At 36.2% G+C, this 14252-nt stretch overlaps 1 protein-coding gene across 15 annotated transcripts in view; it reads right to left on the reverse strand.

Annotated features, from left to right (window-relative positions):
* The window catches only part of NFIB (nuclear factor I B), a 221980-nt gene that overhangs the window by 52758 nt on the left and 154970 nt on the right, over positions 1-14252 (reverse strand). For all 15 annotated transcript variants that reach the window (XR_004987200.2, XR_004987201.2, XM_036434081.2 and 12 more), the window contains exons 4-6: positions 13811-13879; positions 8178-8298; positions 5230-5348 (exon numbers count right to left, since the gene is read on the reverse strand). Coding sequence is in view for 13 of the 15 variants with exons in the window: in XM_036434081.2 (XP_036289974.1) it covers positions 5230-5348; positions 8178-8298; positions 13811-13879 (309 nt within the window). In the remaining 2 variants the exon portion in view is untranslated. The remainder of the gene's footprint in view (positions 1-5229; positions 5349-8177; positions 8299-13810; positions 13880-14252) is intronic.

The following is a 14252-nucleotide window of genomic DNA, read 5'->3' on the forward strand; positions in this document are numbered from 1 at the left end:
CCTTTTAAAACTGTAATTACATACCAATACTAGTTTTTGTTAACATACCAATTTGTTGATTTCTGTGTAAAGAGTTACTTAGCCTAGTGCTTAAAAGAACACTCTTTTTTAGGCATTCAGACAACTCCCCTCATAAATTGGTTTACATTATTTACCCTCTGTAAACCACCATTTTTCATAACAGTGAAAATTTACATTTTTGCTTAGCAGGTTGAGTGCTGAAAATTTAATTTATTCATATTTGTGTGACCAATGCCTAGAAAAATCCCTGGCAACTAATAGGCATTTGATAAATGTTAATTGAGCCCAATTATTTTAAATCCTCAGTGTGTAGAAGTTAATAAAATATGACTCCAAAAATTATTCTGAATTTACATTTTATCTAAGATTACAATTTGTTTAAATACTGGTCAGGCTGAGAAGCTGCTAAAATTCCCATTTAAAAACCACAGCTGTATATTCCAAATATATTTACCCTATCACTAACTGTCTGCTAAATAGTGTTTTAGGAGTTTTATATTCAGACATAGAAGAACCAGTGACTATTAGAATGGCAGTGGCAAAGTGACAGTGATAAAGAACTGTTACAAGTTTTCAAGCACAATTATTAGCATCATTAGTCTGTTAAATTCCTGAGAATTAAAATACAACTACATTTACCCCCTTAAAAGTAACTCAAATTAGAGTGGGGGGAAAAGACCTGCCTCTTTATTCTCTCTTTTATCAGAAGTTGCAAAAGTGACTCTGATGATTTTGAGACAAGTACATCCACTGGGAATTGAGTCTCTGAATTGACTCTGGTGGAAAAAAATTAAGGTAGACAAGACCTCAGATGACATGTCTTCTGATGTAAGAACTGAAGTAAGAGAAATTTTCAACATGCATGTTGAAAAGCTAACCGGGTTTTGTTCATTTAACCATTAAAATCTAAAGGATGAAAACAGTATTAAAAAAAAGTTTTCAACAGAGGTAAAAGCAGCTCAAATGTTAATACTGGAAAAGTCGTAGAGGACTAAGCAAAAAATAATAAAATGAAATTACAGAATTTGGAAAAGGAATGTAACAGTGTCTATATAATCCTTGTTAGTGGGCCATTTTCTTTTTTTCTCTTTCCTTCTCTATGCATAAAAAGACATAAAATAAAAATATAAATATTACATAATGTAGATGCTGACAAATTTAGTTTCCATCACTACTCATCAGGAAAAATTTCAGCAAATTAAATAGATTCTTACCCAATGTTTAATACTATTAAATAGTGGTTAGTTTTAAAATATTTTTGTCCATGTTCTGAAAAATTAAAAATTATAATTCTTTTATATTCAGAAAATTGTAACTTTGTGTTTTGAAAAGAAAAAGAACAGACTTAATTATGTTTGTGTAATACTAAAATAAAAATATTCTTTTCATTAAATTATTAAAAATTACATGAACAGTTATCATTGCATGAATCTAGATTTCTTATGAAAATTTGCCTAATTTCTCTTAGAAATGGTCATATCACATCCTTTTTTTTTTTTTTTTTTGCCTACTTGGAGTAAACCTCAATGGTTTAGGTTAGGGTTTCAGATTATAAGTAGAATGTCACAAATAGTCCATAATTTTATTTTTAACACTCATATTTCAAAAATCAGTTTTGCTAAGGGCTATGGCAAGAGTAGACTTTAATGCAAAGTTAACACAGCAGAATAAAGCACACCCAGGAAATAATTAATAGCAAAATTTAAATATTTCTGCCAATTACAAACACAAGCACATTTTACTCAACTAATAAGTAGTTACTGAGTACCAATTAGAGCAGGGCTTTGTGGGAGAAACAAGTATAAGACATGCACTAAAGCCATTACAAATATTGAGTGGTACTCAATATGCCCTTTAGAAAATTCCATTCATGGCAGACAAGTGTTTCTAAAGAACATTTGAAGACGGACAAGAACAACCATGGGGCATTTTACTTTGAAAATGTAAAAAAAAGCAATTTTCTAAGAACAAAAGGACTGCATTTGGCTTAGCAAATTTATAAAGATAGTACTGTACTGCCCTCATTTTTTCATTGTGGTTGAAGTCTTCTTTCCACAATGGCTTATTGTGTACATTACAAAGTCTTCAGGCTCTTCAGAATTAAAGTGACAGAGGTTTATTTTTTTAAGCCCACTTGAGAATGGATCATTCTTCCTTACTCTTAATATAATATGCCTTTACAGACTTCTCCAATAATTCTAGTCATCTTGACAAAAGAAAATCACCAAGACAATACGACGATTTTTACAAAGAGAAAGAATGACAGTTTCCCTTCTACTTTTCAAGACTGTTTTATAATATGATTTGAGATTGGCTTTATTTAAAAGGCAGAAAGGGGAATCAATTCTTACAAAGTGACACTCTCTATAATAAGGAACACCACACTTAGGAACAACATATCCACTCCCACACATTCACAATGTTATCACCATTAGAATCTTTTCCAGAACAATTTTCTGATGGGGAAAATATGGCTTTGTTTAGAACACACTGACAATGTCAGTAAAACAGGCAATAAAATATAAAGGCCTGAGGGTTTTGTTTACACCCTCATTTCTGCAAGTCTGATGGAAGTCCCTATTTTTTCTTGCCTTCACTAATAGGATTGGTGCTCTGCCCATCCACGTGTCATGTATCCAAAACTGACGGCGCCCTTACTGTGCACCAAGTGTTGTGCATGGTTACCAGGTGCCTGTTACGGCAGTCTCCAAAATAGATAAAGTCCCTGACCTCATGATGTGGACAGACTGAGACAATTAATTCCATACAGAAATATGCAATAACATATTACGAGTACAAGGGACCATTCTGAATGTCAAGAGAGAAAAACAGTAAGACCTGACTGAAGTTCCTCCATGTAGACTGCACCTGAATGAGGACAAAAAAAAAAAAAAAAAACACACCCAAAAAACAAAACAAAACACACACACACACACACACACACACACACACAAATACAACACTTTCCATGAAGAGTTAGAAGAGGAGCTTCCAGGAGACATGGCTTATAGGAAGGTTTTGGGTTTTATATTCCCAAATCTAAACAAAGCAGGGGGCTCAAGTGTAAGAAGCAGCAGATGGCACTGTCTGAGGCTGGAGGGGTGTCAAAGGAGAGGCAGACAAGAAATAGGGCCTTTTGGACATACGAGGGGATTTTGATTTTCTTCTAAGAGGAATGGAAAGTTACTAAAGGATCTGAAATAGAGAAGCGATGTGATGTCATTATGAGTTTTTTTAATTATTTGATTGATTTTTACAGAAAGAAGAAGGGAGGGAGAGAAGGAAAGAGGAAGGCAGAAGGAGAAGGAAAGAGAGAGAGAGAGAAATTTGTTGTCCCACTTATTTATGGATTCATTGGTTGATGTGCCCTAATATTAACACTCTAACCAACTGAACTACCCAGCCAGGGCTAGCATCATTTTGTGCTATACAGATGATTTGGTCTACAGCCTAAAGAACAGATTGGAAAAAGTGTCCTTAGAGCCAAACTCTCCAGCTGGTTTCCAAGAATGTCCTTAGAATGACCTCTGTCATCTGCCATTCCTTCCCTCCACGTGCACAGTGCCCGGCCACGGGGCGCACATGGCCATTCTAACTTCCCACAGCGCTTGCCTGTGTCCATGCCAGCCCCTACTTCACAAGCTAAAAATCTCAGCCTGTTAAAGGAGACCCACCAGACTCAAAGGCCAACTCCTCCATGAAAATTTTTCATGATTCTTTAAACTCTAAGGCATTCAGTATAAAAATCTGGAGCAGCAAAAATGTAGTCCTGAGTAAAGAACTGGCTCTTACCACTAAGTTATTTGTACCCTGAGACTGCTGGGCATACAACTTCCCAACCCTCAGATACACACGCCCAAGTCATGGGTTTAAAACTACTGACAAAGCGTGCTTTTACGTTTTTATTAAAATGCAAAACTTGATCTAAAAGACAATTTTCATTATGTAAGTCCTACTTACATCCATGCACACATACCAACACAAAGTGCAGTTAGCTAATTTTTCTGTTTCCAGGCTTAATATTCTCTCTCTAATTAAGGCAAACAGGCATGGGTTTGTTTGATGAAATAATTCAATAGACCAGATAATGTTCAACCTTTTCATCTCGTAGAACACATCAACTAAAATTGTGTGGCACACCAGGAGATATTTTTTGTTTGATCTGACCAAAAATCAGGTAAATTTTGATTCATTCACATTGGATGGCTATTGTTGTGTTGGCTATTGTTATATTTTAATTGATAGTCTAAAGGAAAAGAGGTCAGTGTCCTGGCTAAAGAGTCAGGTATTGCATATTTTAAAAATTCTTGCAGCACATCAATTAAAAATCACTGCAATAAACTTTAAGAATAAAATGGAGAAAAGTCTGAATTCAGAGTGCCAAATAACACCTATTTCTTAAAGTTATATTTTCCCGCAAAGTGGACCTAGAATTGAGTCGTAGTTTTATCTAGAAAGTAGAACTAGGTTGACTCAGATATAAAGTTTCTTACGTTCCACGTTCACTTATTTTTTATGCTATAACCACTTTCAGAAGGAATCCTAGCCATTCAATGGAAACTTCCAGTAACTGGCACCTGCAAACTCATTTTTTATTCCTCCCTAAAGTACCACATAAAGAGAGGCAAACTGATCTAATGGAATTATAACTCGTGTTTCTGCTGCGACCCAACCAAATTAGGTAGACAGACAATGATTGGCTCCATACATAATTGGGGGCTCTAAAAAGATCATTCTGTCTGAAAAATAAACTCAATAGCCGAAACCGGTTTGGCTCAGTGGATAGAGCATCGGCCTGCGGACTGAAAGGTCCCAGGTTCGATTCCGGTCAAGGGCATGTACTTTGGTTGCAGGCACTTCCCCAGTAGGGGGTGTGCAAGAGGCAGCTGGTCGATGATTCTGTCTCATCAATGTTTCTAGCTCTCTATCCCTCTCTCTTTCTCTCTGTAAAAAAATCAATAAAATATATTTTTTTTTAAAAAAGAAAAGAAAAAGGAACTCAATAAACACGTAAAACATGGGACTTTTTCAAAGTGAACTCTGAAAATAATTGACAAGCACCTTAGCTTAAAACTAATTTTACTGCAGCCATTTCATGAAAAAAAAAAATCTATATTGGTTCCACTCTGCTATTTTGACTAAATGAAACATGAAATGAGCTGACATATTACTACAAGGTCCCTAGCAAGGCATCTGCTTGCTACTCACCTTGATCTCTTTCATGCCATGTTCGACTTCCAGCAGCTGGTGAATTCGGAGAGGGATAAAAGTCTCCTGTAGGACTGGGCTCCATATTTTCATCTATGGATATGGTTTTGGGTCTTTTGCTGTTAAAATGCAACAATAGTTATGTTAATGGGCTTTCTAGAAAGTTGTGCAGCATTTGAAAGCGTATAATTTGAGAAGATTCTTCCTGTGGAAATTTCCATAAACACAATAGTATCTCAGAATCATTTTGAAATAAGAGTGAGTATTCAAGACGCAAACAGGGCTAACACTGTTTCCAGGTGTACATATCATTTATCGTACTATATTATATATGTGCCTACCTAACAAATATGACGTTTATTATATTTTCCTTTGAAATGTATTTCCAAAGGAATTTTAGGAGTAAAAAGCGTACTCTTAAATGAGATACATGTACTAATTTCAAAGGCGTTATTAAGATTGTCCCTGATTCTTATACTATCAATATTAATAATGGTCATTTGCATAGCACTGGATATTAACAATGTAATCCTTTCATGTTAATTCGAAGATAAGGTAATGGGGTAGAGCAGAACATGAAGTTTGGAGTAGGAAGAACTAGCTCAGTGTCAAATGTAAGCCACTTACTACTTCTTAATAGCAAGCTTGTTAACTTTTCTAAACTTAGTTTAATCATCTATAAAATAGAAATAATAAAACCTAGTTCAAATGGGAGTGGTTGAGAGGATTAAATGAGTTATTAAATTAAAGCACTTAGTTGAGTGGATAGCACTTAGAAGATGCTTATTAAGTAGTAATTATCATTGGTAACCCTATAATTAATAAAGCTTAAAATTTTTATAGTGCTTTAACAATTATAAATTACTTTATATATTCTTTTTTGAAAAAATTTAAGTTATTGATCCTTCATTCTTGAGATTACCCATGAAAAGCAGGCCATTGCCAAATTCAAGCCACACGGTATACTTTTAAAATGATATATTTTAATCAGGAAAGCATGGCTCATCTAAATTATTAAGAAAAGTATTTAGAACAGAGGTTGAAAAGCTATCTTATGGCACATGCTATGTAGCTTGATATACTACTTTCATATATCCTCACCAATACCCTATTAAACAGCTAATTGACTATAAAAACATGGATATTTTTCCTGAAATTACAAAAGTCCCTATTCATATCTATCAAGGCAAAAACTAAAAACAAAAACAAAAAACATTCTGGAATAACTTAATGAAGTGGCAAACAAAATGTCATAGGATTTCAGAGCTGGAGTGGACCTCCAGAGTCCTACACAGAAACCAGTCCTCCCTTTTCTTTCATGTGGGGAGACAAATATGGAGAAATTCAGGGAGTTGTCCAGTGCATGCTAATGATGGAAACAGTCTGACACAAAGTAAGCTGTGCTCTTGCTATGTTTCCAAAACCTGGAGGCATGTGTATGTCTGGGCATATTCATAGATATGCCTTTGATTAATGTTTGACTCACAGCTCACACTATTAACATGATGCAGAAGGAGGTAATTTCTATCCATACTAACCAACTCTGAGAGTAAGTTATAGTTCTTTTGTTTCTTTTCTGTGGTTTTATGGTATCAAAAGTTAGAATATGTATTTTTAAAACCCTCCTATAATTCCATTATCCCATCTCTGAATCAGCAGTAAATACAGAAAACTTAAAATAAGAGAGAAAAGATTTTCATAAGAAAATGGACACTCTATGTTGACAACATACTGATTCATCAGACAAAACAAGAAATTACCGTTCACTCTTTAAATTTAGAAAAATTAAATCATTTTAATATCTCACGATGTCACAGACTATTTTAGTGATAATAAACCCAATTATCTTGCTATGCAATCTAACTATATAAAAATACAGTTCGACCATAAAATTAAATTTAGATACTAAACATACAAATGTGCATAACCCCATAATTAATTGAAATGCCATCAATTTTCATTATAGAAATAGCATAGAAAAACAATTAGCCTGTTTTTTTAAGTTAATTTTATAAAATATATGTTTTGCTCTAGAATCCATATATGTGGTCATATTTGATCATGGATATACTTAATTCTTTGGAAATGAAATGGGTCTTCATATATTGAAGATTTGACTCAAAAAGAAAGCCAACAAAGCTGTACTATTTATTCACCTTTCATTCCCATTACCTCAATCCTCTTCTACCATTCTGCAATAGTGGAACATATAATGAAATCCTATGTGCAATGACTTTCTAAGTGATTTATCCCTCCTTTAAATAGAAAAACTCTTTTTAAATGCCTGTGAGACTGAAGGCTATAATAAGAAGGTCAAGAGAGGAAAATGAGAATGTCAACAGAGAACCAAAAAGTAAAGTAATCTAGTTGTAGTTCTTCTACAAAGAAAGCTGGTTAAGCCTAATCTCAGAACATGCAGTATTTTCATTGGTAACTGAGAGTTCGCTCAATTATTGGGGAATATTGACTAATTGAAGAACTTGGCAAACTTTGGCCCAGAATAAGGCCTTTTGCTTTTAAGTGTAAACAAATGACACATTTTATTTTTCATGTTTCATTGTCCCCAGCTGGGTTTTGGTATTAGGGTAAAAGTTACCAGGATGGATCAATCATTTTTAAAGTTGTCAAAAGAATTAACTAACTTGTAGAATTATAATATTCAACAGAACAGGATAAAAAATCATATACATGTTCATAATTCCCTGGTCACTCCCCTGCCCCAATTTTTTAAAATGCTTTGAATAACAATTACTACATTTAATTTTGAAATGTCAAAATAAATTTCACCAGGAAAGATGGAAAAAAAAATCTGCGTGAAATAAGCAAAAACTCTTCCACTCTTTGCATTGCTCCCCTATTCTGTCCCTCCTGCCTCTGTAGCTGCATAGCTCCCTACCTACCGATTTGCACACGCACTTGGAAACAAAAGCAGCTTCTCCCTCAGTTACCTGCTTGGTGGAGAAGACAGCGACCGCTGGAGATTGACCCCCGAGTTCATGTCATGATAGTATGGTTGGCTTGGGATTTCTCCAATTGGAAAGTTGACTCCAGTTCCCTGGGTGATGGGTGCTGAGGAATAAAACAAATGAAACGTTGGGATTGACCTTTACACTTGTCATCTTTATTCAAATGTAATAATCTAATGTTTTCCAAGCCTCTGGGCAAGGAGGAAAACTCTCTTTACTTTCAAGACTCTAATATCAACCATATGCTGTGCCAGGATTTGGAAACTTCCTCCTGATACCAAAGTTCAAGTCTGCAAACTGGAGGCACTCAAGCTCTAACTATGGAGTACCTCTCCCCCAACTCTAACTCCCCAACCTTTCTCACTAACTCATTTGTATTTGCTCTAACTGTCACCCCACCAGTCTGCAGTGCATTAGCGCAATGTGCTTTGTATGAAGCTGACTCACAAAATCATCATCAAATCGTCATTAAATAAATATAGAACAGTCTCACAAATAAATACCAAATAGTATTCTATAGTCAATATAGAATCAATAACTTAAATATAAGAATGGATTAGAAATCATGATGTTGATGATTATTTTATATAAATAATTCCTGTATTATGGCAAGTAGATAAGAAAAATTTTAAAATATAAAATAAAGTCAAGATTCCCCCTCCCCCCCAAAAAATGGATATTTAGGTTTCATAGGAATGGTAAGCATAGCTTTTCTCAATAATTATGTTTTGTCATCTAAAAAAGTGTTTATGCTACAACGTAATACATGATGTAAAATATGTACATGAAATTTCATGTTTTAAGGTATTATTTTGTAAAGGTATCTTTTTTATTTTGCTGATATATCATGAACTGAGATTTTTTTTTGTATATTTGTGTTGGGTTTTGCACATTTGTTTAAATTAAAACATTTTGTTTCTAGACATTTTGGATAAATCTGCGAGGTTGTTGTGCTAGAATGGGTACAGTCTTGGGAGCCAGAGAGTCTTTTAGTTTGAACTTATTCTACCACTTATAAGATATGTGCCTCAGTTTCCTGTACTGTAAAATGAGAAGAAGAATAACCTACCACCTATGATTATTTTGAGGATAAAAGAGCTCAAATGTGATATCATGCCTGGTACATAATAGGTGTTCGATAAATATGAGTTTCTTTCCTTTCTCCCACAAGTTTCCTCCCTTGCAGACTGAAGTGGTCAGCAAAGATATAACAGTTCAAAAGCATGCTAAGAGCAGGTGAAGAGGTATAAATGAACCTACTTGCTGAAAATTTGTTCATTCAACAAGTTATTGATTGTGTCCATTACGGGCAGGTGCTGCAAGGGATACAAAATAGTCTAAGGTAGTCCTGGTCCTTGAAACATACTGGACAACAACGTGGGCACACAAAACACTCATGGAAACATAAATACCAACATAATGCAGACAGCAGTGAAACAGTCCGAATGAATGACATGACCAATAAAATGCTGTAGGATTTCAAGGGAAGAAGAATCTAATACAAGCTTGAATGGTCCACGAAATCTGTGGAAAAGCCATCGATGGCAGTGGACCTGAGAGAATGAATAAGGTATTGAAGGGGGGATCGTTTTAAATAGGGTTTACATAGGGATCAAAGTCATGGGCAGAGGTAATATACGAGGTGGAGACCAGACAGGTTGGTGTCAGAGGACAGAGGTGAAGCAGAGTTTCCATTTCTTCACCTGCTTTTTACTGGACCTTCATAGGCCCTAAGGAGAAAAAGTGTGCCCTGTGCTGGGGCAACTACATTGGAGAGCCCCTGAGACTCACTCTAAGAACACCAGGTCTGCTGCCTGCCTCTCCTAACTGCCTGGAGTTGAATATACTAGTAAAATTTCGAAGGGACCACGAATTTTTCTTACTCAGAATTTTTTTTATAAACAACTGAAATGTGTTCACCATCAGTTGAATTGTATTTCAATATCACACAGGCCAAGGTTAACTTAAAATGTTTTTATGAATGTATGAACATGAGGCAAGGCCTTAGCGCAGAGAAGCACCAAGGACTATACAATGACAACCTTCCTTTTCCTACTGAAAATTAAATAAATCACTACATACGAGATTTGTTTCAGCTCCAAAGTTCTCGAGCTTCTGCTTTCTGTTAGGTTGTTCATGTTATATGTAACTCACATTAGCCTCCTTCCACACAGAACATGTTTGTACTCCATGTGTAACTGTGCCTAATGGCTTAAATCCTTTGGAAAGCTAAAATGTAGCTGCTTGCGGTGGCTTGAGGTACACCGGAGGTTAAAAAAAAAAAAAGCAAGGTAAAAAATCTCACAGTAACCACATGCTCTGACGTCTATTATTAGAACCTTGTTCTATGTGACATTGGGAAGCAGGGCATCTGATAGGAGGAGGCATTTGTGTGGCTCAGTGAAAGCAAGCAATCTGTCCAGTCGCTGGAACGGGAATGGATATAACTCCAGTATCTGAGTTGCTAACAGGAAACATAGGTTATATCCTATACAAACACTGTGCCATTTAGTAAGCACATGCAATATTTAGGCAAAGCTCTGCAATTTCTGTGTAATCCATATGGCTGGATGGTCAGTACAGGTTGCTTGACCATAAACTTACAAGGTGTCATTTAGAGTAAAATGATAATAAAAAAAAAAAAATCTTCAGACATTATTTTCTAAACTTTGTCTGGAAAGATTATTCCAAAGTATCGAATGGGCAATAAAAATAACCTGTCTACAAATGTATACGCAAGTAGAAAGGTAGTGTGTTTTCTGACATGAACTGGGAGACTCCACAAAGGGAAGTAGATTACTAATAAACATGGCCACATTCTAAAACAGCACACCCACAAAATGTGTTTAATGGCGAAGTGTATGAGAACAGCAAGTCCCAGACAGATTCCTGTCTACAAGCCCCCAAGAGAACTTCCCTCGGACACAAAGATCAGGGTGAGCACGTCTTCCAGAGAGGGGCAAGAGGCCTGGAGCTGCAAATCATGTTTAAGAGGCTGCCAATATCCTCTCAGAAACCGAGCTCCCAAGAATCGCAGATTCCACAGGTTAGAGGCCAGCCCTTAATCTCTCTTATTGTTCTTCTCACTCCAAAAGCTGATCCTAAATCAACTTCTAAGATGGAGATAATATCCTTCGACAGAAAGATCACTATCCTAAAACTGAATAGCTTCATTAGCTAAAGTCAACATACACATTAGTGGGTCATATGATCGTAAAACCCTGGAGGACAGGAACCATTAACATACTGTCAAAAAGTCGGAATTTGTGATATACAGCATGAGGGCTGTGCCGAAGTCTATGTTTACTTAGCAAACCCTTATTTCACCCACAATAAAGTTCAATTGTGTAAATAAGATTATAATGTAGAGATATCAAAACGTGTAGGGGAATCATCTCTCAAGCATTTCAGAGACACCCATTCACATCCAGAGGAGAAAATACATGTTTGCTGAATCGATGAATGAATGAATGAATGTGGATAACCAATGGACTAATTGCAAATCAGTAATGTTTGTTGTAACAGATTACACAAAAACCTCTCAGAAATGACAGTATGAATTAAGAAAGAATGAGTGAAGTATGTTAAATTTACCTCGTTTCTGAACTGTTATAGAAAAGTAATTTTTAATCTGTTTTGTTTTGTTGTTGTTTTTTATGTTTCAAATTTTTCAAAATGTCCCTCTGGGCTTTTGACAGCTCTAACCTGGCTCTCCTATAGCATCCAGCATAATGTCACCTGTGATGAGGCGCTAATCACATTTCCTGACTGATGAATCCACTGCTTCTCATAAGAAAGATGAAAATATATCTTGGAACTTAGGAAATTTAAACAAGTAATTCCTTAATGTCTTATAACTGTTAGCAGCACAGCTTCCCTGCTAAAGAACATTATAGAGAAAACACACACACACACACACACACACACACACACACACACACACCTCCAAATACCCCTTCTTTACATGATGCCCAAAAGTGAAAGTAAGTCAGGCAGTTTCCTCTCAAATTAAAAAATCAACATAGTCGAAACCGGTTTGGCTCAGTGGATAGAGCATCGGTCTGCTGACTGAAGGGACCCAGGTTTGATTCCGGTCAAGGGCATGTACCTTGGTTGCGGGCACATCCCCAGTGGGGGGCATGCAGGAGGCAGCTGGTCGATGTTTCTCTCTCATCGATATTTCGAGCTCTCTATCCCTCTCCCTTCCTCTCTATAAAAAAAATCAATAAAAATATATATTTTTTTAAATCAACATAAAAGAACTTTCAAATGTCAAAGGCCTTCAGACCACAGTCTGGTCAGGAAAAGCACACAGGGCTCAGAGCCCTGGTCCATCGGTAAACCATTAGAATCCTCCTGCCCAGCAACTATGAACCCTGGAGCTACAGGATGTTAGATTGTGGTCTACGCTGCTCCCAAGTACATAGACCTAGGACAGAAGTCCTTGCGGTATACACTTATCCACTGGAACATCACGTCAGAAAGGATGAATTACTTCAAGTTTTAAAGGTGTATGTGCATAACTCTCTGAGAATCAGACTATTTGCACTTGGCCGCTTTAGAAATTGGAACTCTTTAAGCAACGATGATTCAAAAGACCCAGGACTCTACTACGTTGGAGATTCCTTCACTCAACACAACTCTAAAGCACCACCTACTCTTTTACCCTCAGGAACTCACTCCCAGTTTGTTCTTTTGGATCACCATAAATCTTAGCAATCACCTCTGACTGTGACCCAGATGAAAAACACAATTTAAACAAGAACCGGAGTGCCACTACATTATCTGTGTAGCATCATTCCTAACTGCAAGGCTCTCCATCAAAATGTCAGGTGAAAACACACCCTTCCAGGTTTCATAAAGAAGCTACCGCAGGGAAGAGAGCAACAAGACATGAGTCACCTCCTTGAATGCAATCGGTGCGTTAAGAGCTGCATTCTAGATATAAATTTGCACACACCAGTTATAAGTAAGGGAGTTGATCGGGGAAACACTCTCGGTGCTTAGTTAGCTTGGCAGGTGAAGTTACCCAAGAAACTCCTCATCCGGCCTGCCAAGAACGGAGTCTCAGGTGAGGCGGGCAGTTAGAACAATTGGATATTGTTTGGGATAACAATGCTTTCTATCTATATCCAGCTGCAATCTGCAAAGCTAATCTCTGCATCCCTCTACACGTAGCACGTTAGCATGTATATCCTGTACATCTCCCAGCTCCCACCAAAATGTCAGTAAAATAAAAAAGCACTTATCTACAGGAAACTTATGTGGGTTATTATAACAATACCTAGTACACTTAATTAATCGCACTTCCTTTGATAAAAATGACCATCTACGGTCACAGAGAGAACAGGGAATTAAGTGAATACCAGTAACAAGGCAATCAGATCAACCCCCAAATTATTTTTGTGTAACAAAAAGTTTTAATGGCTTAAATGCAAATGTTTTAGAGAAACCAGACAAAATGTATTCACTAGTGATTTCATCAAAAATCAGAGAATTTAAAGCTCATTTTCTCCTAATATATGGTTACTCTTCAGACTGTATTTAAGGTTCAAAAATGTAAAATATTTTAAATCTCACTGCAAAATTAAATAATAAGAAAACTATTTACTTACTTCTGGATACCCTCACAAGCTCTGATACATTGAAGACTCCAGATTTTACAAAACTATCTTCAAGGTATCCTGAAAAGACACAGAAAGGGGAAAAGATCAACATGTGCAGGAAGCAAATAAATGATTAAACACTAGAATTTGTTCAAGTGTTTTTAAACCAAAGGTTAGAACAAAAAAATAAAAAAAAAATAAGTGAGCTTACAACAAAAACATGTAAAGGCAAAACTTGTGAATGCAAACTGGGTCTGTTTAAGCAAAAGTAAAAAAAAAAAAAAGTTTAGATGCTAAATCATCGCCTAAGATAATTTTTTTAACTTTCTAAACGTACAGGGCAATTGGCACGGTGCTTTTGCCATGGCCCACCCATGTTGAAAAGGAAGCTTTAGGGGTTCTCATACATGCATTCAGCTTGGTAGCATCTGGTAGATGAAAATCCATCCAT

Source organism: Pipistrellus kuhlii, unplaced genomic scaffold, assembly GCF_014108245.1.
Source record: "Pipistrellus kuhlii isolate mPipKuh1 unplaced genomic scaffold, mPipKuh1.p scaffold_m20_p_12, whole genome shotgun sequence".
Lineage (NCBI taxonomy): Eukaryota > Metazoa > Chordata > Mammalia > Chiroptera > Vespertilionidae > Pipistrellus > Pipistrellus kuhlii.